The sequence below is a fragment of the Zootoca vivipara genome, chromosome 12 (assembly GCF_965207765.1).
Source record: "Zootoca vivipara chromosome 12, rZooViv2.hap1.1, whole genome shotgun sequence".
Lineage (NCBI taxonomy): Eukaryota > Metazoa > Chordata > Lepidosauria > Squamata > Lacertidae > Zootoca > Zootoca vivipara.
This window is the reverse complement of record NC_142595.1, coordinates 40,679,529-40,692,037: the sequence shown is the minus strand read 5'-3', so window position 1 is coordinate 40,692,037 and position 12,509 is coordinate 40,679,529. Positions and strand designations below refer to the sequence as shown.

General features: G+C 43.8%; 1 protein-coding gene across 1 annotated transcript; it reads left to right on the top strand.

The window, feature by feature from the left end:
• On the top strand, positions 1 to 10,643 carry LOC118095553 (vomeronasal type-2 receptor 26-like). Its single transcript, XM_088654747.1, has 5 exons — positions 1 to 144; positions 2,243 to 3,088; positions 5,636 to 5,908; positions 8,145 to 8,271; positions 9,736 to 10,643. The coding sequence occupies exons 1-5, from the start codon at positions 1 to 3 to the stop codon at positions 10,641 to 10,643; spliced, it is 2,298 nt and encodes a 765-aa protein (XP_088510873.1).
• Positions 10,644 to 12,509: the final 1,866 nt, after the last annotated feature.

Below are 12,509 nucleotides of genomic sequence, written 5' to 3'. Positions count from 1 at the left end.
ATGGATCTCCTTTTCCTAAGACAGGGGAACCCCATTAACTACATCTGCGACAAGACATACAAGCTAATGGCCATCATTGGAGGGCTCACCTCTCAGAACTCCAAGCAAATGCCCCACATCTTAAATATCTACAAGATACCACAGGTTTGTCTATCTGTCAGTATATGTATAGTGTGTGAGAGCTTACCCCCACCCCACCCCCTGCACAATGAAAGATGGAAAATTGTATTTGTTATACAGTGGTACCTTGGTTTACCAACTTTATCCATTCCAGAAGTCTGTTCTTAAACCAAAGCATTCTTAAACCAAGGTGTGCTTTTCCATAGCGGGGACTCAATTTACAAATGGAACACACTCAACAGGAAGCGGAACATGTTCTGATTCCAAAGCAAAGTTCACAAACCAAAACACCTACTTCCGGGTTTGCAGCGTTCTTAATCCAAGTTGTTCATAAACTAAGCTGTTCTTAAACCAGGGTACCACTGTATGTGCTTTATATGTACAGTGGAACCTCAGTATATGAACGTGATCCATTCCACGGAGGCGTTCGTAAACGGAGGCATTCACTCCCCGAAGGCACACTTCTGCGCGTGCGTGAAGCATCAATAGAGCGCTTCTGTGCACGCACGCATGCTGCGCAGATCGCACCTGAGCGCCGCGGAACCCAGATGTAAACACTTCCGGGTCTGCGGCATTCATAAACAGAGGCGTTCAGTAAACAGGACTGTTTGTAAACCGAGGTACCACTGTACAGTACATGTGTGCCCTTTTTCTTTTTTCTTTGCCTCAGCACTTTCCCCACGAAAGCCCACTCTTTATCATAGAAATGGAGCAAACAGTAAACTGTGGAAAACTTGAATTGCTATTTGTTTCAAAGCAGCAGTAAAAAGCAGGTATTTGCAGGGAAAGCACTGGGGCAAAAGACAAAAAGGACTTGGACACGGCACTTTAAACGTTGACCTAGAAAGTGCAGGGCAAAGGTAAGTTTGGCTGAGCGCTCACACACACTTAGCAAACTGCTTCCTCCTCCAACCCTGCTCCAAATCATCTCCTTACTGTATATGATCCATACGCAATGCTATTTTCCTAGAAAAAGATGTGCCAAAACTCACCATAAATGCCTCCCTTGTTCTCTTATAATGGCAATGGCACCCACTGAGAGTGCCGGAACTGAGTTCCGATAGGTTCCAGCTGAAAAAAGCCCTGTTCATACCACATGTGCTCATAGAATCATAGAAGAGTTGGAAGAGACCACAAGGGCCATCCAGTCCAACCCTCTGCCAAGCAGGAAACACCATCAAAGCATTCCTTACAGATGGCTGTCAAGCCTCCGCTTAAAGACCTCCAAAGAAGGAGACTCCACCACACTCCTTGGTAGCAAATTCCACTGCCAAACAGCTCTTACTGTCAGGAAGTTCTTCCTAATGTTTAGGTGGAATCTTCTTTCTTGTAGCTTGTTTGACTTCTTGCCTGAGTCGGAAAACAGAAACAAGTTTGGAGGTTTTTTGGGGGGGGGAGTTTAATATGTGCCATAAAAAGGGTGAAACCTGTCCTTTTTTTCTTCATTAATTTTTGACACCAAACTCTCCCCTCCTCAAAAATTTCCTTTGCTTTTAAAGGTGATCTTGGATATGATTCATGTTTTTGCAATTGTTTGTTTGCTCGCTTGTTGTTACTACTTGGTAAAAAGTAAAGGTAAAGGACCCCTGACAGTTAAGTCCAGTTGCGGACGACTCTGGGGTTGCGGCGCTCATCTCGCTTTACTGGCTGAGGGAGCTGACGTTTGTCCGTAGACAGTTTTTCCAGGTCATGTGGCCAGCATGACTAAGCCGCTTCTAGCGAAACCAGAGCAGCACACAGAAGCACCGTTTACCTTCCCGCCAGAGCAGTACCTAGTTATCTACTTGCACTTTGACATGCTTTCGAACTGCTAGGTTGGCAGGAGCTGGGACCAAACAACGGGAGCTCACCTCATCACAGGGATTCGAACCGCCGACCTTTCCGATCGGCAAGCCCTAGGCTCAGTGGTTTACACCACAGCGCCACCCACATCCCTTCTTACTACTTAGTCCATTGGTAATCTTCTCTAGATTGCTGTACTGGAGAATTTACAGTTGCTGCTGTATTAGAGGATCAAAAGCAATATTAGCACAACCTTCCATCCATGTTTAGAAGTTATTGAAACTGAGCAAACATAAGAGATTGTTTTGGGTTCTAAAAAGATTATTGTCCTTGTTCTTAGCTTAGTTATGGCTCCTTTGAGCCTGCTTTGAGTGATAAAACCCAATTCCCTTCTGTCTATCGGATGATCCCAAATGAAAGTTCTCAGTATGCTGGGATTGTTCAGCTGCTTCAACATTTTGGATGGACCTGGATTGGGCTCATTGTTATAGATGACGACAGTGGAGAAAAGTTATTGAGGACTCTCATTCCTAGGTTACTCCAGAATAATATTTGCATTGCTTTTAAGGAAGTTATTCCAACACTGGAAGGTATCCACAGAGTGACATCTACGAATTTAGTGAAAAAAATAAGATCTATTCTTTTATCATCTAAAACCAATGTTATTCTTGTTCATGGGAATTCGCAGTCTATGGAGGTCTTACGAATGGTTCTGTATTTGCATGAAAGGGGACATAAACCAATAGAGAGAGTTTGGGTCATAACGGCTCTGTGGGATTTTGCATCTGTGATGGATTGGCGGGCATTCACACCAAAATCTTTCAATGGAACCTTGTCCTTCTCACTCCACACGGATGATGTTGCAGGATATAGAGAGTTCCTTGAGACTTTAAATCCTACTAAATCTGTACTTTATGATATTCATCGTTTCTGGTCAAGTGCATTTTTGTGCTCATTTCCCACATATAACATTTATGCAAAAACCTCAAGAATCTGTACTGGGGAAGAGAAGTTGAGGAGCCTTCCACAGATTGTGTTTGAAAGGGGAATGTCTGGCCAAGCTTACAGTATCTACAATGCTGTGTATGTTATAGCACATGCTCTCCATGCCATGTTTTCATCGAGATTTAAGCAGAAGGTTATGGGAGAAGTTGCCAGATGGAATCTTAATGTCCATCCATGCCAGGTAAGATTCTCCGTTCTGTCACAATTGTAATGTGTGTACTCAAATGCACTTCAATGTCCAGTTCAATGTGCTTTGTTGCAGTAGGTTTTTGAAATTGATTGGAGTCAGGCCTCTTTTTTCCTCTCCCAATCCTTGGTTTATGACAAGCTGTTTCTCTGAAAATTTCGAATTTTTCTACAGCAACTTCTCTAACCTGGTGGTGTTTGGACAACAATTTTGATCACCACAAGCCCATATGAAATGGTAAAAATTGTAATTGAAAACCTTTGGAAGATTGGAGGTAGGGGAAGGAAGCCTGTACACTTCTAACTTAAGCACCAGAATCAGTCACATGTTCTGACATCAAGATATGAGATATCTCTGCCATAGCCTTCATTTTTCCAGGCTCAGTCAATGGGAGATGATGGGTGGTAGCAAAAAGTAACTCTTTAGATTTGTTTTTTAAAATATGTTATTTGCTTTTTGATTGATTTATTGATTTGATTTGATTGATTCAGTTAAGTTAACTGAATGCAACTTTAAGCAAAAGGTTTCCACATTACTATTATGGTGTTCTGTTCTAGATTGCCAGGGAAAGGAGCAGACCAATGAGCAATGGTTCACAAACTGCACAATCAGATTTTGTCTTCCTCTTGTGTGAACATGAGGAAAGTCAAGGGGAGGTGACAGTGGTATAGCAGAAACCTCTGGACAGCATCTCACTCGGAGAATCACAGAAAGGGACCAATAGCACGCAAATCATTTGAAAGTGGTTTGGTGCCTAAAAGACCTTCCTTAGCCTTTCTCCCCTTTTATGGATCTTGTTCCATTCTATCAACCAACTCCATTGGTTTTAAAATAAACGTCAAGAAGAAAATACCCCTCTGAGGGTGCACTCGACTAAACGTGAAACAATAGAGAATTATAGGAGTAAAAGTGTATTTCTTGAACAGTGGAACGGTCACCCTTGGGAGGTGGTGGACTCTCCTTCCTTGAAGGCTTTTAAGCAGAGGTTGGGTTGCTACCTGTCATGGATGCTTTAGTTGAGATTTCTGAATTGCAGGGGGTTGGACTGGGGGAACCCTTGGGGAGCCTTCTAACTCTACAATTCTCTGCTTCTATTATTCTACTCTTGTAGCTAAGGCAGGAAGGAAAAATCTGTTAAGTATACTAATTTAATTCACTGAAATTGTAAATGCTAATTGTCATGAATGAGCCAGCTACCAGGGAAGGTTTGCAGCCAGCTCCCAGGGAAGTCTTGCTGCCAAATGAAGAAAGCAGCCAGGAATAGAGAGGGTTAACTGCCATGCAGGATGAGCATCAGCTAGTGCCAACTCCCCTTCCCCATGGAATGCCGGCTGATAAGGGAACGGCGGGGAGCCAGTTAGAACGCAGTCAAAGCTTGCCGGAAGCACAAAAGGGTGGGAAAGAGTTAAGAGGCAGCCTCTCAGAGAATGGGAAAGAGGAGGGAGCTGACCCCCTCAGTCCGAGGTCTTGATGAATGGGAGGGCTACAAGATAGGAAGCAAAACAAAAGACGAATGAAGTGAAAGTTCAGTTGCTTCTGGTCTCGCCAGAAGCAGTCTTCAGAAGGGTTATCTTGATTGATGATGGCGGAGGGTGTGTTAAAGCCGTCTGGAGCTATCTGTTTGTTTTGACAATAAATCATCCTTTTTAATTAACCACGCTCACTGACACTAATATGCATTAAAAAGGTAAAGGATCCCAGACAGTTAAGTCCAGTCGCAGATGACTCTGAGGTTGCGGCGCTCATCTCGCTTTACAGGCCAAGGGAGCCGGCGTTTGTCCGCAGACAGTTTTTCCGGGTCATGTGGCCAGCATGACTAAGCCGCTTCTGGCGCAACGGAAAACCGAAACCAGAGCAGCACACGGAAACACTGTTTACTTTCCCGCCAGAGCAGTACCTATTTATCTACTTGCACTTTTTGGCATACAGTCATACCTCATGTTATGTCCCCTGCGGGTTACGTCTTTTCAGGTTACGGACGTGACGAACCCAGAAGTCCCGGAATGGGCTACTTCCGGGTTTGGCACATGTGCATGCGCAGAAGCGCTAAATCATGCTTTGTGCATGCGCAGAAGTGCCAAATTGCATCACGCGCATGTGCAGACGCAGCGCTTCACGATGCGGCCTTTTCATGTTGTGAACGGAACAGATCCCATTCACAACCAGAGGTACCACTGTAATTTTGAACTGCTAGGTTGGCAGGAGCTGGGACCGAGCAAAGGGAGCTCACCTCGTCATGGGGATTTGAACCGCTAACCTTCTGATTGGCAAGCCCAAGAGGCTCAGTGGTTTAGACCACAGTGCTACCCGTGCCCCTAATATGCATTACTGTGTGTTTAAATTTGATTGGTTGGTAAATGAATTCTAGAGAGTTCTCTAGTAGTTCTTATGTGATTGCCTAGCATTGGTCACATGGGAGGTATCCAGTGAAGGAAAGACTCCATTTTATGTGAAGCAAGATGACTGTGCTTTAGAATCCACTCCACTGTGAACATTGCTAAGTTGAATAGAGTGTTGGAATGCTGTTTCTTTGCTTGAAAGAAAGAGAGCAAAGCCTCAATTCATGTCTTTCCTTCTCCAATCAAGCTTCACTCCTTTCTGAAGCTCATCCACTTCAACAATAGTGCTGGGGAAGAAATATTTTTTGATGAAAATGGAGAGTTGGCAACTGGATATGATATTGTCAACACTGTCACCTTTTCCAATCTGTCCATCCATAGAGTCCGTGTTGGAAGGGTGGACCCACAGGCTCCTGAAGGGAAGAAACTCACCATCAATGGAAGTGCTGTTGTGTGGAACCACAAGTTTAACCAGGTGGAAATTACTATTATTTTCCAGAGCCTACTGATCTCTTTATGCGTCCAAGACCAAATTTGGCTGTTCCTGATTCCACCAAGGAATGGTTTAAAGGTCATACTGTGCAGATATTTTAAGAATAAGCATCAGAAATCCTTTTTAAAAACCTGCTTGGAACCTCTTTGAACCGGAGACGGTCTGAGCAATATCAAAAAATAATTAAGGCAAAAGGATGTCATTACTTCTGCTGTGACAAGTGGCTAGCTAGACCATGAGGCTACTCAATCTACTCAATATACTCAATCTATACACAACCTGAAATAATTGTGTGATAACCTTATATGGGGAGAATTCAAAATGCAATGCTTATTGAATACAGCTGAGAAAACAAAGGTAGAGAGCTCTCATTCATAGACACACACACTTACAGCAAATGTATCTACAAGGGATGTGTCCTCTGACAGCTAGCTCCAAGTCACCAGTCTAGCTGCCGCATTCTGGATTAGTTGTAGTTTCCGGGTCACCTTCAAAGGTAGCCCCATGTAGAGCTCATTGCAGTAGTCCAAGCAGGAGATAACTAGAGCATGCACCACTTTGGCGAGAGAGTCTGCAGGCAGGTAGGGTCTCAGCCTGCGTACCAGATGGAGCTGATAGACAGCTGCCCTGGACACTGTATGACAGTGCCCCCAGCTCCCAACCCCTCTAGATGGTCCTGAAGGATGTTATGGTCCATCGACCATAAGTCACTGAGAGATCCAGCAGAACTAGGAAACAGCTCTCACCTTTGTCCCTAGCCTGCCGGAGATCATCAACCAGTGCGACCAAGGCAGTTTCAGTCCCATGGTGAGGCCTGAATCCCGACTGGAAGGGATCCAAATGGCCCACTTCTTCCAGGCGTGCCTGGAGTTGTTCAGCAACCACTCGCTCAATCACCTTGCCCAAGAATGGAAGATTTTAGACTGGGCGATAGTTGGCCATATTGGTTGCACCTAAAGATGGTTTAATAACCGCCTCTTTCAGCGGGTCTGGGAAGGCTCCCTCACAGAGAGAAGCATTCACCAACCTGCAAAGTCCATTGCCCAGCACTTCCCGGCTAGCTTTTATAAGCCAGGATGGGCAAGGATCAAGGAGACAGGTGGTTGGTTTCACTCGTCCAAGCAGCCTGTCCTCATCCTTGGAGGTAACAGATTGGAATTAATCCCACGCAACTGGACTAGACAGGACTGTAGCGCTCTCCCACCCCGGCCCTGCTCCCACAGTGGAGTCTACCTCTTCCCGAATCTGAGCAATTTTATCTGCAAAAAACTTTGCAAAAATCATTGCAGGAGATCATGCGGCCCGTACTGGGCCCCGATGGAGCAGGTGGTTCCACTAAACTGCAAACCACCTGAAAAATTCTCCTGCTGCTGTTTTCTGCAGATGCAATAGAGGCGATGAAGAAAGTCTTCTTCGCCGTCGCTACCGCCACTTGGTAGGCTCGACATTGAGCTCTAACCCATGTCCGGTCAACTTCAGAATGAGTTATCAGCCACCGGAGCTCTAACCGTCTCAGCAATTGTTTCATTGCTCTCAGATCCGTGGAAAACCACGGGGCTGTCCGGGCTCCATGCAATCGGAGAGGGCGCTTTGGAGCCAAACAGTCAATAGCCCTGGCTAACTCCACATTCCAGCGGGCCACTAGGGAATCGACTGAAAGGCCATCAACATGGGATAAAGCATCCCCTACCACTCTCTGGAAACCATTTGGATCCATTAAGTGGCGGGGGCAGACCATCCAAATCGGTCCCACCTCCCTGCAGAGGGGAAGGGTCGCGGAGAAGTCCAGTTGCACCAGGTAGTGATCTGACCATGGCACTTCTTTAGTTTTGCTTTTACTTAGTGTCAGATCACCAACATCCATAGAGGTAAACACCAGGTCCAAGGCATGTCCGCGGCTATGAGTTGGGCCAGACTTATTCAGGGACAGCCCCATGGAAGCCATGCTTTCCACAAAGTCCCGAGCGGCCCCTTGTAAGGTCATGTCGGCATGGATATTAAAATCCCCTAGGAGCACCAAACTAGGTGTCTCCAGGAGAACATCCACCACAACCTGAAGCAGCTTGGGCAGGGAATCCTTGGTGCCTTGCCTTACTGCTTCTGATCTTAAGAACCTTTGTCTCATGACATGGGGCAGGTCAAATTAAGAAACCTGCCATTTTAAAGTCAGCTCATCATTGGTCTACAATGTAAATCCATTCTTTCTGGATATTAATAGGACCTACCACAATCCACATGTGTTGAGAGTTGCCGTCCTGGACACAGTAGGATTTTGCGTCAGGGGAAACAGATTTGTTGCCACGATTGCTCTCAGTGCTCTGAAGGAACAGTTTCAAAACTAATGGGTAAGTAGAGATTCCACTGTTCCATGAGCCCAGAGGCCAGTGATATTAAATGGGCTCAAAGGGCTGATTTACACATGCATGTTCATCACTTACTGGTCACACCATTACACTATTTATTTGATGTGGATGCAGATAATTTCATATCACTTCAGACGTTTCATAGAGTCTATGCACACATTGAGCTATTTGGACAGTGATCTGTGCTATAGATTTCTTTCTCTCTAGTCAATATCCAAGTGAAGACAGACATTTATTTATTTATTTATTTATTTACTTACTTACTTATTTTATTTATTTATTAAAATAACTAAACGTGCTTTCAAAAATAGTAACTTCAACTCCAATTCAAAAATAGACTTGGATAAAGTCCTGATTTAAAAGGATTACTGGAACAGGAAGAAATTCAATAGGGATTGAAAAGGTAACAGAGATGAGTCCTGGGGAGGGGATTACACTAAAGATCCGATTCCTACAAATTACAAAACAGATCTCCCAGTGAGATGATGATGATTATTATTATTATTATTATTTTGCATCAGGTTACCTTACAGATGACCACTTGGCATATGTAGATTAGTGAAACTTAAGAGGCCCTGTGAACTTAATTAAGCCCTGTCATTCAGCCAGGACCCTGAGATCTAGCTCCAAGGGACTTCTGGTGGTGCCCTCACAGAGAGAAATGAGGTTACAGGGAACCAGACAGAGGGCCTTCTTGGTAGTCATGCCTGCCCTGTGGAATACCCTCCCATCAGATGTCAAGGAAATAAACAGCATTGTGTTGACCTAGTGGACTGAAAGGTCTGATACTTAGTGGACTGGAATTGTGGACTGGAATTCTTGAAAGATTCCTCTCCTGTTGTGGACTACTTCCTAGAAATAAGAAGAGAACATATGAATTATCAAATTTAACCACTCCAGTGTGCTTGAGAACATAAGGAGAGCTTGCTGGTTCTGTCCCATCTAGTCCAGTATTGTGTTTTCACAGTGGCCAACTAGATGGCTTTGGGAAGCATGCAAGCAGGACTTGAGTGCAGGAGTACTCTGCCCACCTGGTAATTTGTAGTTAGAGTCATACTATGCATATTTTACATGCTCCTTAATGGAATGTTCCGGTGAAATATTGAAGAAAAGCCTAATAAACAATTAGGATTTAATTATATAGTCTCATTTAAATTTTCTATTTTGCATGAATGCTACAGCATACCAAATAACATTCTGGGCAGAATGTGTGCGGTTCCTAATTATTAACACCAAATAAATTGAATGATTCAGTGCCACTGTCATCCCTGTATCAAAATAAAATCTGAATTAGGATTATCATGCCAGTTCTTCTATAATAAAATGAAGCATTCCATTCCTCTTTTTCTGGAGAAATAGATCCACAGGTGTATTGAGAAGTTGATGCCCTCTAGTTTTAAGGAGATTTATTTGCACTTTTACATTCTTGAGTCTTATAACTTTCAGATGCAGACCATTGCAACAAGTGCCCTGAGGACCAGCACCCAAACAAGAACCAGGACCACTGCATCCCTAAGCATATCATCTATTTATCATATGGAGAGACCTTGGGAATAATTCTGGCTTCATTTGCTCTGTTCCTTTCTCTGATCACACTAGTGGTAATGTGGGTCTTCATTCGAAACCAGGAGACTCCCATTGTCAAGGCCAACAACTGGAACATCACCTGCACCCTCCTCATTTCCCTATTGCTTTGCTTTCTCTGCTCCTTCCTATTCATTGGAAAGCCTGGGAAGGTGACCTGCCTTCTCCGTCAAACCATATTTGGGATTGTCTTTTCCCTGGCTGTTTCTTGCGTGTTGGCAAAGACTATCACTGTGGTTCTGGCCTTCATGGCCACCAAGCCAGGAAACAGGATGAGGAAATGGATGGGGAAGAGGCTGGCAGTGTCAGTCATCATCCTTTGCACTCTTCTTCAAACTGGCATCTGTGCACTGTGGTTGGCAACCTCTCCTCCCTTCCCAGAGTTTGACATGCATTCGCAGGCTGCCCAAATCATTGTGCAATGCAATGAAGGATCAGGCCCCATGTTTTATACTGTCCTGGGCTATATGGGTCTTCTGGCCACCATCAGCTTCACTGTGGCTTTCTTGGCCCGGAAGCTGCCTGATACTTTCAATGAAGCCAAGCTCATCACCTTCAGCATGTTAGTGTTCTGCAGTGTTTGGATATCCTTTGTCCCAACCTACTTGAGCACCAAAGGAAAATACATGGTGGCTGTGGAGATCTTCTCCATTTTAGCCTCTAGTGTAGGTTTGCTGGGCTGCATCTTCTTCCCCAAATTGTACATTATTGTTCTGAGGCCTGAACTGAACAGTAGAGATCAGCTTGTAAGGAAAAAGAATCACATCTGAATTTCAAAAAGGTACAAGATAAGTCCGGGTCGTAAAGATCCGGGATCGGCAGCGTGCACATGACCGGAAGTTGCGTGACGCAACTTCCGGTGGCACTTTGCCCTTCTATGGGCACCAGAAAATGGCGGCGCCAGAAGTCGCTTCCGCGCATGACCGGAAACACGTAAAAGCGACTTCCGGCGCCAGCGCCGCCATTTTCTGGTGCCCATAGAAGGGCAAAGCGGCACCAGAAAAATGGCCAGGTAACAATTGCATTCTCCTCCACAGTCATAGCTGCCAAGTATCCCGATTTAAGGGAAAATACCAGGATTTTCCGCCAAACGGGAGACCGCCGGGAAACGGTAAGAAAAAAGGGGTTTTCCCGGTGGATACGGGATACTTGGCAGCTATGCCACTACTATTCAATCTGGTATTGGAAGTACTTGCAAGAAAGAATAGGGAGGAAGATAAAACAATGGGCATACGGATAGGACAGAGAACATATAAACTTAAAGCCTTTGGGCAGGAATGGAATGCTGGGACTGGATAGGAGTTTGTGTGTATTAGAACCAGTCAGATATTTCTCCATGAAAAACAGTGGGAGGTTGTATGTACAGTATGTATGTATTATTGATTTATAACTAAAGATTTACATAGGCTCACAAAGTGAAGAGTAACACTTCTTGATATTTGGGAATATGCTATGCTTCTGTAATAGTTTATCAGGAATTTAAAAAGAGCAGCCAATGGAAAATGAAGTAAAGGAAAATAGAAAAATTAAGGTTAAAATGCTAAAACATGTTTAGTTTTTTGAAATGTGTGTAATATTGAGCATCAAATAAGGCTGGGAAGTGAAACATCAAGGTAGCAGGGGCAGGAAGTCAACTTTTAAATTTGTATTAAATTTGAATTAATTTCTTGTTAATTTTTTTTAAAAAAAATGAAAAACAATTATTAGTTGGCAAAAAAAAAGGTTTGCACTGTGATGTTATCTGGGTTGTGAGTGGGTTGTGTATGTGGTCATTCAGTGACAGTTTTTATGATTCCAAATGTGTGCATTGGCCCCAAGTTCAGGTGTTCCTATAATATGCCTTGAATTTGTGCAGTAGCTTTTTCATTAGCAGGGATTGGATATGAAATTGATAAATAAGTTTTTGCCTACTTTGTTGAGAGTTTAGTATATTGGAAAAGGAAATTATCTACCCTGCAATTATCAAAACCACTATCCTCATGTAATTGAGTTGGGATCCCATTGCTATAAGAAGAAGAAAAAACACAGACAATCCTGTCATGCTGCTCTCCATGTATAAAGATAATTTTTCAAACCATTTTTCATTCAAAGCTTTTCTGAATGGGTCTGTCAAACCTAACTTTGATTGGAATATTTAATGCAGTTTCTTAAAATCAGGTTTCCTGCTCAGGTTCCGAACATATGGTCATCATCATTTCCTTGCATAGCCGCATCATTTCTTATTTAAAGTCCAGTTGACATCCTTCAGACATTCTTCCAGCTGGCCGCTTTTTTCACCTTACAGACAGCACCTCCGTTACATCTTGTAAATAAGTAATCCATTTCATGTTTGTAGTCCTTCACATACATTGCTGTCCCAGGCCTGGTGTGCTGGGAGAGTAAATTACTATCTTCCATTGTTCGGTTCTTTGCAGTGTTTATCTGGATGGTACAAGGTCACATTCTATTTCTTCCACTGTTTACTGACTAGCGTACGAGCGGCAGCCATAAATAAATCACAGAATGTATACAAACTGCCCCATTAGAATTCCACTCTGGAGTTCTTCCTTGGCACACAATTAGAAACAAGATTTTCCCTCAAATTCAGCCTCTTTGCCAGATCTGCTTGGCAGCAGTTCATTCTTTTTTCACTGCAA